Source organism: Betta splendens, chromosome 4 (assembly GCF_900634795.4).
Source record: "Betta splendens chromosome 4, fBetSpl5.4, whole genome shotgun sequence".
In the NCBI taxonomy this organism is placed as follows: Eukaryota; Metazoa; Chordata; class Actinopteri; order Anabantiformes; family Osphronemidae; genus Betta; species Betta splendens.
This window is the reverse complement of record NC_040884.2, coordinates 20031825-20043775: the sequence shown is the minus strand read 5'-3', so window position 1 is coordinate 20043775 and position 11951 is coordinate 20031825. Positions and strand designations below refer to the sequence as shown.

The 11951-nt window shown below is 42.5% G+C and overlaps 2 protein-coding genes across 4 annotated transcripts; both read right to left on the bottom strand.

Moving 5' to 3' along the window:
• Nucleotides 1–618: 618 nt before the first annotated feature.
• Nucleotides 619–1454, bottom strand: LOC114853340 (B-type lectin plumieribetin-like). 2 transcript variants are annotated; one of them, XM_029146611.3, is made up of 3 exons: nucleotides 1324–1454; nucleotides 1069–1162; nucleotides 619–952 (listed from the first exon to the last, which is right to left on the bottom strand). In XM_029146611.3, the coding sequence occupies exons 2-3, from the start codon at nucleotides 1156–1158 to the stop codon at nucleotides 692–694; spliced, it is 351 nt and encodes a 116-aa protein (XP_029002444.1). In that variant the 5' UTR covers nucleotides 1159–1162; nucleotides 1324–1454; the 3' UTR covers nucleotides 619–691. The 2 variants fall into 2 exon arrangements, with proteins under 2 accessions (XP_029002444.1, XP_029002445.1); XM_029146612.3 differs by having other exon boundaries at nucleotides 1069–1242; nucleotides 1324–1388.
• A 6693-nt stretch (nucleotides 1455–8147) lies between these two features.
• On the bottom strand, nucleotides 8148–9003 carry LOC114853338 (B-type lectin plumieribetin-like). Of its 2 annotated transcripts, none has more exons than XM_029146610.2 (3): nucleotides 8912–9003; nucleotides 8598–8761; nucleotides 8148–8481 (listed from the first exon to the last, which is right to left on the bottom strand). In XM_029146610.2, exons 2-3 carry the CDS (start codon nucleotides 8685–8687, stop codon nucleotides 8221–8223), a joined length of 351 nt encoding a protein of 116 aa, XP_029002443.1. In that variant the 5' UTR covers nucleotides 8688–8761; nucleotides 8912–9003; the 3' UTR covers nucleotides 8148–8220. The 2 variants fall into 2 exon arrangements, with proteins under 2 accessions (XP_029002443.1, XP_029002442.1); XM_029146609.2 differs by having other exon boundaries at nucleotides 8598–8691; nucleotides 8912–8977.
• Between the last annotated feature and the right edge of the window lie 2948 nt (nucleotides 9004–11951).

The following is an 11951-nucleotide window of genomic DNA, read 5'->3' as shown; positions in this document are numbered from 1 at the left end:
TTGAGCCACCTGGAGGTTCCTTACTGGCTGTACATGACCTGGCTACAGTTGTCCTGCATACAGAGCCTGAAGACATCTGATTCACAGGATTAGGTAAAAACGTCCCTGGAAGACACTGTGTTACATCCCACTGTATAACCTGTGCTGCTCTGCAGTATTTACCGTAAGTACATGTAAACAGTACTAGATACTACACTGCATTACTACTAGTGTACATTCGAGGCTTTAGGGTTTTGATGGCAACAGCAGTGGGCCTAAAACAGATCCTTGAGGAACACCCAGTGTTACACTTCATGTCATGAGGACTTCACCATCACACTCTCATTCACCAGTAATGAACTGAAAACAAAGCTGAGACAAGTTGGTTGTACTGTACTGTACGCCCCTGGTCTCTGCATTCACTGCACAGGAATGAGTTTATTACAATGTTTTTATTTTTAGGGTATTCATCCCAGTGCATGTAAACAGAATGGACAACCATTTGTTGCTGCAGCATCACCACTTCCTCTCATTCTGTACTATAGTGAGACTTTATTTCAAACTAAATTGAAAAAAACACATGTATGCATTTTATAGTAATGACACTTTATTTCAATCTTAAGGAAAAAAACACATGTATGCATTTTTAAAATCTGCATTTATTGAATCTTTAAGAGGCTGGTTTATGTGCAAAACAAGCTGACAGCCAAATTCACTTCATGCCTTTAGAGTTGGCAGAGGTCCAGAGGGGGATGCCATCTTTGCTCAACACCAGATTACCGTCATCATTCAGCTGAAGGCGGCAGGAGGTGCAGCCTTGGGAGGAGGAGTTGCTCTGCCACCTGGGCTTGTGATCCTTATTGTACATGACCAGGTTGCAGTCTTCCTGCAAGATCAGCCGGGTGGCGTCCGTTTTATCTGTGTCTGAAGCCCAGGTCGGTTTCCAGGTGTAGATGACAAAGTTACCATCGTCCTGAAGGTAAAACATAGGGTATAAGATGGGGCATCGACTGTAGGAAAAGCATTTCTCTCACTGATGAATTACATTTTACAAGGTTGCACACATTATCATTGCACAGGTTTTCTCACCTGGAAAAAAGCCCTGAATTTCCTATTGTTGGATTCCAGGAAGTCCCCGTTTCGGAGCTCGTGGTTCTTGTAGATGGCGTTCTTGCTCATGTTTCTGGCACAAAGTTATTAATTTTAAACACATTTATTCAAATAGTTCTCTACAACTGATGATGATGTCCCTCCATTTCTGTTCTGATAAAGAAATGTATGTAGGAACAGATATTAAGCTGCGTCAATTACAGATTTTGAAAATGATTTTGAAATGATACTCACAGGTTTGATTGTTCCACCAAAGTCAGTCTGCAAACAGAGGCAAAGTGGAGTGAAATTGGTGAGATTCATTCTCTTTTTATGCTGTTTAACTGGGTGTGGAGCAAACCAGAAGGGGAGGGGAGATGCCACCATGTACACTTAACATTTAACATCTGTGTTTGGACTTGTTTAAACCCCTGGAGCAGAAACAGTATGATTTAATTACATCCAGGACCTTTAGATAAAAGATGGCAGATTGAACAAATGCCTTTTAAGGTGTCTCCCAAGGGCCAGTGTGAGGACCCTTACTATTGCTACATAAAGTGTGTTCATATGCTGATGATGCTTCGCTGTATCTGACTATAATAATGTCTAAAATTTAAGCAACAAAATGAGGACAGACGTACTAACTTTAAAGTTCTTTGGTCTTTTTTAACTACACCTCTTGTCTATTGTCTTAGGTGAAAGAATGCTGAGATGGCACCCACTGTTTTGACGTATTTTTGCAATGACGCATTATGTAATTAATAGGATGTTTTTATGTTTGCTTTATGATGTCATACAAACACAGAACTTTTGAAGCAGAAGCACAAATACGGAAGAATAAATATGTAATTATTTCACAACATGTTGTGTAACATTAAGGTCAATGTAATTTTACCCTTATGACATTTGTCATAATGTTTCTGCACTGATGCATTGTGTAATTAATAGAATGTTTATATGATGCTTGCTTTATGATGTCATACAAACACTAAATTTCTCAAGAAGTCACATAAATACTATACAATAAATATGTGATCATCTCACACTGTCAGGTTTTGGCCTTGTTTCCTGTTTTATTTTGTAACTCTTCCGGTTTCTGTTCATCATGTTAGTTTCCGCTTTTGTTTTGAAAGGACTTAGTTTGTCATCCGTGTTTTGGTTCCAATTTTCATTTCCTGTTTTATTTTGGTAGTTTCCCGGTTTCTGTTTCTGTTCTAGCTTTACTTCTGGTTTACGTCATGTCACAGCTGTCCCTGCTTCACCCGGTCATTATCCACATCTGCACTTCATCAGTAATCTATTCACCTTGCATTTAAGCACCACTTCTCACCCCAGTACCTCGCCAGTTCGTTGATTCTATGACCGCACGTTCCAGTAATTCTATTGTTCAGCTTATCCTGTTGCCGACCCAGTTTCCGTATCTTTGACCATCGCTTCTCGCCTGATCCTGACCGGTATTGTAAATCACTGACTCCGTTGCTGAACTCTGCTTGTCTCTGGACCGATCTAAGCCCGCCGATTCTAACTCTAAGAGCTGAGCCTTTTTGATATTGATCTGTGTATGTTCCGGACTGTTTTGTGACTTCGATTCTGGAATAAAACCCCATTTTGTCACCATCTACATCGTGTCCTGGCGCTTTGCATTTGGGTCCTCTCTCTGCCGTTCCGTGACACACACCTTGGGTTTGTGTGCCGACATTCAACATGTTGTGTAATATAAAGGTCAATGTAATCTTACCTTCATGGCATTTGTCTGCATGTTTTATAGTTACTGGTTTTGTCACTTTCAGCTCAGTATCTCATGATCTTTAGAAAACCAATCTGTAAATAATTGTCGTGTCCAACCAGTTTTCACAGCCCACTGCTGGTTGCACAACACACACATCTGGCACTGAATGAAGTGTACGTGTTTCGTTGCAGACACTCAAATGAGAATCCAACTCGTTCAGGTTTTGTTTAATTGTTGTTATTACACAATCAATTTGTACATTTACTGTTTGAAAAACAGACTTTATGAGCAAAGAACGTCATTTTTTGCAGAAGAAGCTTCTAAGGAAATACATGATAATTAAACATGCAAAAGCTTAACTGGGCTACAGACTCTTATATATAAGATGTACAGTAGTTAGTTAGATTTAGCCTCTGTCACCAGACACAGCCAGCAGCGTGGGGCCTCCACTGTTGTAAATCATCCTTTTGCAGTGCTCCTGTCTGTTTCTGTTCATTTCCTGGAATGAAAGACAACACAAGACAGCACAAGTTAGGAAGTTGCAAGTTCCTGGAGAAAAAATGAGCTGGAACATAAGCGTTAATACGACACTTCTGTGACTCTTTCTGGATACAGTCGACGTACGGCTTGGGATGGGCTTCGAGCTGATATTCTGATGTTTTGTAGCAAACTGTCCATCAGTAGCTGCATTGTGGTCTGGTAGCGTAGTTGGTAGAGGTTCGGCCTCGGAAGGCGACGGTTCTCTATGGCAGCTCACTGCTGCCATAGAGAGCTGCCAATGGGTCGAATGCAGAGAACCTCTCTGGCGCCGGTCGAGCTGGCTGCTGTCCTTTTACTTCTATTTATTACTTTCTTTACTTACTTAAGTTTATCTCTTTAGTGTTTTGTTAGTAGCATTAGTGTAAACAACCTGTACAAAGTTGTTTGGCGCAGTACAAACGCTGTTTAAAAGCTACAGTACGATGTGTGTCAGGCCAGAGTGCGCATTGTTTACACTGCGGAGCAGCTGATCGTGCTGCGCAGCGCCGCAGTTCTCCCCAGAGACAGACTCAAGATCCCCGCTGAGATTCAGATTCACCGCTAGTGAAGACCCGATGTGGGCGCTGCGCTGGAAAACTACGACGGGAGAAAACGAGACGCTTCAGGCCCGCTGTCCCCTCCGTCATCATGGGAAACGTGAAATCTCTCCCCAACAAGATGGTCGAGCTCGCGGTGCTCACATGGCATCAGCTGGAGTACAGGACAAGCAGCGCCCTGCTGTTCACAGAGACCTGGCTGACTCCACTCATCCTGGACTTGACTGTCGCACTGGACAACTTTCATCTATTGTGTGCGGACAGAACGGTTAACAGCGGTAAGAGGAAGGGAGGGGGTCTGGCTGTGTTTGTAAACATTAGATGGTGTAAACCAGGACATTGCACTGTCAGAGAAAAGCTTTGTACACAGACATTGAGCTGTTAGCGGTGGGCGTGAGGCCATTCTCCCTGCCTCACAAGTTCACACATGTCATAATAATTGCTGTGTACGTCCCACCCTCTGCCAGTGCCCACACAGCTTCTGAGACCCTGCTCTCAGTCACCAACAGGCTGCAAACACAGCACCACAGGCCCTCTTCCTGATCTCTGGGGACTTCAACCATGCACCTCCTTCAGCAGCTCTGTCTACATTCACCCAGTATGTGACCTGCCCCACCAGAGACAATAAAACCTTGGACTTATTCTACGCCAACACCAAAGAGGCCTACACTGCATCCTCCCTTCCACCGCTGGGCTGAGCTGACCACAACATCCTGCATCTCCTGCCTGTGTATAAACCTGTTGTACACACAGATCAAGGCCAGGTAAGCAGCTGGACCAGACGGCATCAGCTCCAGACTCCTAAAGTCCTGTGCAGGTAAACTGTGTGGAGTTATGGAGCATGTCTTCAACCTGAGACTCAAGCTGAGGGTGGCACCGCAGCTCTGAAAGACCTCCTGCATGGTACTTGTGCCCAAGACACCATAGGAGTAGACGACGCCGTCATCTTCCTCCTACATGAAGCTCTTTCCCACTTATAGAAGCCCGGCAGCACTGTGAGGATCATGTTCTTTGACTTCTTCAGTGCCTTCAACACCATCCAGCCGGTGCTTCTGAATCACAAACTGGAGGAGGCTGGTGTGGACCTCCACCTGACGGAGTGGAAAATGGACTATCTCACAAACAGGCCTCAGTTTGTGAGACCCAGGGACTGTGTGTCTGCCACTCTGACCTGCAGTGTGGGGGCCCCACAGGGGACTGTACTGGCCCCCCTTTCTCTTCACCCTCTACACTGCAGACTTCAGACACAACTCAGACAGCTGCATTCTGCAGAGGTTCTCTGCCGACTCTGCGATCGTCGTGCTGATCACCGATGATGAGGATGCAGAGTACAGAGGACTCACTCAGAACTTTGTAGACTGGTGCCAGGGGAACCACCTCCTGATCAATGCAGGGAAAACGAAGGAGATGGTGGTGGATTTCCGCAGATGGCAACCTGCTGTCATCCCACTGATGCACATCCAGGGAAGGGACATTGAGAGAGTGGACTCTTACAAGTACCTGGGTGTGCATCTGAACAATAAACTGGACTGGACTTATAACACGGGTGCACTGTACAGGAAGGGTCAGAGCAGACTCTACCTGCTGAGGAGACTGCGGTCTTTTGGAGTGAGGGGGCCACTCCTGAAGACCTTCTTTGACTCTGTTGTGTCATCAGCCATCATGTACGATGTGGTCTGCTGGAGCAGCAGCATCACAGTGAGGGACAGGAAGAGACTGGACAGGGTCATCAAGAAGTCAAGCTCTGTCCTGGGCTGAACTCTGAACACGGGGTAGGAGGTGGGTGAGAGAAGGGTCCTGGCCAAACTGTCATCCATCCTGGACCAGGTCTCTCACCCAGGACTCACTGTCTGCTCTGGGGAGTAGCTTTAGTCCCTGACTCACCCTCGCTGTGTGAAGGAGAGATTCCGCAGATCTTTCCTACCTGCTGCGATCAGACTGTACAATCAGAACTGTTTGTGTGCAAACCTTGTGAATTATCATTTATCTACTCTATATTTACACAATGTGCAACAAATAACAAATTTTCTGTGCAACATTTGTGCAAACTGGTACAAGACTTATATTCATTACTGTGCAATAACCCTTCAATGACCTCCTACTCACTCCACCTGTACTGTACTGCGTTGTACTGTGCCAACACGAACTGTTCTGTCGCTGTATTTTCTCTAATCTGTACTGCTTTTGTGAGAAGTAATTTCCCCACTGTGGGACTATTAAAGGTTTTCTTATGTTATCTTATAGAAACACACAGAGCTTTAAAGCGCTGTTGTCTTCTTAGACAAAACATGAATATTGCTTTCATATTTACTCACAGTTTTTCCTGAAGGGGCAACTCTGAAGATTCACAATAGTTGTTCCTTTGGCACAGGTGGTGGGTCGTAGGTGGAAGTGATGGTAGAGGAACTTCACACTGAATCCAGAACAAGTAACTAAGCACAAAAGTGAAAAAGGCGACGCTTGAAGCTTAAATATATATATAAGTATAAGACCTCATTCAAAAAGGTAAAATAAGTTCATGTTGTTCACCTGAGGGGTAAAAGGATTGAAACCACATTCACACAGGAGGGAGTTGTCCTAATATCATATGCGGCAGAGAGCCTTTTTCTCCACTGTTATACTATACTATTATGAAAGCATCAAGAGAAAGCAGATGCTGCATCTCAGAGACGAGTCTGGAGATGAAATACCCCAAACGCTGAAGGAAGAAGCTGATAAAAGTAATGTTTGTATCAGCTGATGCACCTTTATTTGTTTCAGTTTCAGTCAAACAGAGGATGTTGAGGTGTTGAGCAAACTACAAAATAAAGTTGCAAGACTAAATGCAAAGACATCCTTAATTGTTTAACTGATTTTATTTCATTCCAGATCAATTAAAGGCTGGCTTGCTGTAATCAGATCCTCCACTATCAGAGCTTTCAGGATGATGCCACCATGAGGCAGTGGTGATCAATGGTTCCTTAACTGACAGCAGCAGGTCGCCAGCATCAGTTAGAAGAAGGTAACTGAACTAAACACTTCCACTGAAAATGCTTTAATCAATGATGATTTTATTCTATTTGTGTTTGATGACCAGCTGCTCTACTTTACCTGGAAGCAGTGGTTCTTAACCTTGTAGTACTGAACCCCACCAGTTTCATATGCACATTCAATGAATCCTTCATTGAAAAATAAAATATGATTTTTTTAATTCAAGACATAGATATATGTTTTACTGTTTAACAAAATGGAAATGCATTAACATCACTGTGTTCAAAGAACAAAACCAATACAATGGATGAACTCACAAATCACTTACATAATTTTTCACAATGACTTTTTGTAATACTACCATACTGAAATGATTTTCAATTTTTTCTTATGTATTCCAATAATTAACTTATTACCTAATTCCCATTAGGCTCCACCGCTACAATAACAGTGAATATTTATTGTTTTCTTTTGTATGTTTTTAACACTGTAATGTCCGACACCAACACCGTTGAACACCGCAGCAGTGGCAAAAGGCTTCGGTGATGAAGCTGCTTGGTTTATTCACCAGTCTCTGCACCACCAGAGTCTTTTCCTGTACTGGTTTGCTTTAGATGTGAACTTATGTTTGCCTATTTTTGCTTTCGTCACGACGCTAGATGAAGGATGCAACTGTGCAAAAAAATTGTCCCTGGAAAACACTGTGTTACATCCCATTGTATTTCCTGCGCTGTTCTACAGTGCTTACGGTAAGTACATATATACAGTACTGGATACTACACTGCATTACTATTATTGTAAATTCGAGGCTTTAGGGTTTTCATGCCAACAGCAGTGGGCCTAAAACAGCAGTGGGCCTAAAACAGATCCTTGAGGAACACCCAGTGTTACACTTCATGTTATGAGGACTTCACCATCACACTCTCACTCACTCTCACTAGTAATGAACTGACGACAAAGCTGAGGCAAGTTGGTTCCATTTTATACATGTACACACAGCACACTCTGTCTAAAGAGTGTCTTTGTTGTGAGATGCTCACCTAGACCTACTGTACTGTACGCCCCTGGTCTCTGCATTAACTGCTCTTCACTGCACAGGAATGTGGTTATTAGAATGTTTTAATTTTGGGGTATTCATCCCAGTGCAAACAGAATGGACAACCAGACCAGCGTTGCTGCAGCATCACCACTTCCTCTCATCTGTACTATAGTGAGACTTTTATTTCTAAATGAATTGAAAAAACACATGTATGCATTTTATAGTAATGGGACTTTATTTCAATCTCAAGAAAAAAACACATGTATGCATTTTTAAAATCTGCATTTATTGAATCTTTAAGAGGCTGGTTTATGTGTAAAACAAGCTGACAGCCAAATTCACTTCATGCCTTTAGAGTTGGCAGAGGTCCAGAGGGGGATGCCATCTTTGCTCAACACCATATGACCGTCATCATTCAGCTGAAGGCGGCAGGAGGTGCAGCCTTGGGAGGAGGAGTTGCTCTGCCATCTGGGCTTGTGATCCTTATTGTACATGACCAGGTTGCAGTCTTCCTGCAAGATCAGCCGGGTGGCGTCCGTTTTATCGGTGTCTGAAGCCCAGGTCGGTTTCCAGGTGTAGATGACAAAGTTACCATCGTCCTGAAGGTAAAACATAGGGTATGAGATGGGGCATCGACTGTAGGAAAAGCATTTCTCTCACTGATGAATTACATTTTACAAGGTTGCACACATTATCATTACACAGGTTTTCTCACCTGGAAATAAGCCCTGAATTTCCCATTGTTGGATTCCAGGAAGTCCCCGTTTCGGAGCTCGTGGTTCTTGTAGATAGCGTTCTTGCTCATGTTTCTGGTTCAAAGTGATTATTTCACATTTATTCAAATAGTTCTCTACAACTGATGATGATGTCCCTCCATTTCTGTTCTCATAAAGAAATGTATGTAGGAACAGATATTAAGCTGCATCAGTTACAGATGCAGATCCTTTTTTAAAATTTCTATTTCAAATATGTCTTAGGTTTTTTTTAATTAAATTACTGTTTTAGCAACAAATTTGAAATGATACTCACAGGTTTTATTGTCCCACCAAAGTCAATCTGCAAACAGAGGCAAAATGGAGTGAAATTGGTGAGATTCATTCTCTATTTATGCTGTTTAACTGGGTGTGGAGCAAACCAGAAGGGGAGGGGGGATGCCACCATGTACACTTGACATTTAACATTTCTGTTTGGACTTGTTTAAACCCCTGGAGCAGAAACTGTATCATTTAATTACATCCAGGACCTTTAGATTAAAGATGGCAGCAAATTAAACAGATTCTTTTTCAGGTGTCTTACAAGGGTCAATGTGAGGACCCTTACTCTTGCTCCATAAAGTGTGTTCATATGCTGATGATGCTTCGCTGTATCTGACTTAATGTATAATAATGTCTAAAATTTAGGCAACAAAATACGGACAGACGTACTAACTTAAAAATTCCTTTGGTCTTTTTCACTGCACCTCGCTTCCAGATTATGTACAGTAGCATCATTGTCTATTGTCTCAGGTGAAAGAATATTGAGTTAGCACCCACTGTTTTGACGTACTTCTTCTCTTATGCATTGTATAATTAATAGGATGTTTTTATGATGCTTGCTTAATTATGTCATACAAAAAGCAGAAGCACAAATAATGAACAATAAATATGTAATTATCTCACACCTTGTGTTTGTGTGCTGACATTCAACATGTTGTGTAACATAAAGGTCAATGTAATTTTACCTTCATGACATTTGTCTGCATGTTTTATAGTTACTGGTTTTGTCACTTTCAGCTCAGTATGTCATGATCCTCAGAAAACCAATCTGTAAATAATTGTCGTGTCCAACCAGTTTTCACAGCCCACTGCTGGTTGCACAACACACACATCTGGCACTGAATGAAGTGTACGTGTTTCGTTGCAGACACTCAAATGACAGAGAATCCAACTCAGTCAGGTTTTGTTTAATTGTTGTTATTACACAATCAATTTGTACATTTACTGCGTGAAAAACAGACTTTATGAGCAAAGAACGTCATTTTTTAAAGGAAGCTTCTAAGGAAATATATCATAATTAAACATGCAAAAGCTTAACTGGGCTACAGACCCTTCAGATATATGATGTACAGTACAGTAGTTACACTAGATTTAGCCTCGGTCACCAGACACAGCCAGCAGCGTGGGGCCTCCACTGTTGTACGTCATCCTTTTGCAGTGCTCCTGTCTGTTTGTGTTCATTTCCTGAAATGAAAGATAACACAGTCAAGATTCTGATTTTAAAGCGGCACAAGTTAGGAAGTTGCAGGTTCCTGGAGAAAATAATGAGCTGGAACATAAGCATTAATACGACACCTCTGTGAATCTTGGTTTCTGGATACAGTCGACGTACGGCTTGGGATGGGCTTCGATCTGATCTCCTGATGTTTTGTAGCAAACTGCACAGTCCATCAGTGGCTGCATAGAAACACACAGAGCTTTAAAGTGCTGTTGTCTTTGTAGATAAAACATGGATGTTGCTTTGATATTTACTCACTCTGTTTTTCCTGAAGGGGCAACTCTGAAGATTCACAATAGCTGTTCCTTTGGCACAGGTGGTGGGTCGCAGGTAGAAGTGATGATAGAGGAACTTCACACCGAATCCCGTCTGATAAAGCAGAACAGAGGGCTGGTTTAGAACAAGTAACTAGCACAAAAAGTGAAAAAGGTGACGCTTGAAGCTTAAATATATAAAAGTATGTAAGTAAGTAAGACCTCATTCAAAAAGGTAAAATAAGTTCATGTTGTTCACCTGGGGGGTAAAAGAATTGAAACCACATTCACACAGGAGGGAGTTGTCTTAATATCATATGTGGCAGAGAGCCCTGTTTTTTTTTCCTACACTGTTAAACAGATTATGAAATGATCCCACACTTACTATTGGTGCTAATAACTGATGAAAGACCAGAGTGGGAGGACTGAAAACATCCTGCATTGTTTGAGGTTTCTTATTTCAGTGGTGACCTTTCTCCAAAGCAAACTTTTAGATCATAATAAAGATGAATCACTGCCAAACCTGTCAAATCTTATCAATACACAATAGCATCAGGCAGAAGGTTGGTGGGAAGGTGCTATAGGCGCGAGGTTGTTCAAAGGTCCTCGGAGGGGAAGAAGATGGGAATGTGTGATCCCAGATCCCCTCACGAAGAGACAGAGTGAACGTCAGACTGTACCAGAACTCCAGTCACATATCAAACCATTTAACACTTTGGGCTTGATAAAATACTTCAATGTGTTTTTTTAAAATCTGCTACTCACTTCCATTTCTGATTTTTCCAAGCTTTTGAAGAAGCGAAAATGGTGCTGCACCCCTGCATGGGCGTTAAGCTGGTCGAATGCCAGATCCACTCCATTCCTGTAGGTAACACTCAGCTCATTGTAAGAGTCCTGGGCCCCGGCGGAGCAAAACACAAGTCCGGCACAGACTACGACCAGCAGCCGAGCAGCCATCTTCCCCGGAATGTGAGGCGAGCAGCTCAGCTCAGAGGGTGAACACCCTCCGTTCCCTGCGTGGGGTCAATGCTCGCATGCAAAACAAGCCCTATTATGGTTACGGGAACCACAAGTGAAACTAAACATCGGCTGTTGGGACTGTTTAGATTTCAGCCACAAATGTGAGAGTTCCTGGAAATACCTCAGGGGGAATTACTTTCAGCCTAAATGAGACTCTCCAGTGTAAATGTGGCGTTAGATTATTTTAAGATGTTGCCACAGTTATGAGCTGGATTTAATAAAAGCGATTCTGGAGACGAGCCCAACACGCAGAGCAAAGAATTCAGGATGAGCAGAGGTCTGTGTTGATTCATGGGTGAATGCTCTCTGTCTGGCTTTGGTTCAGAAGCTCCTTTGTTTTTCATTAGAAAGGGAATAGGGTCATTTACGAGAAATGGAAACTTTAGTAGAATGTGTTTGGTGGAGGAGAATCTCTGATTGACACAATGTTATTAATAGGTTAAAAGCCACAAACTCGTTCTTAAAGGTTAAAGAGAAGTTGAGTCGAGGTCTTAACACATTCCGGACTTTTAGTTTGAGGTAAATTTTATTTAATTAAAAAG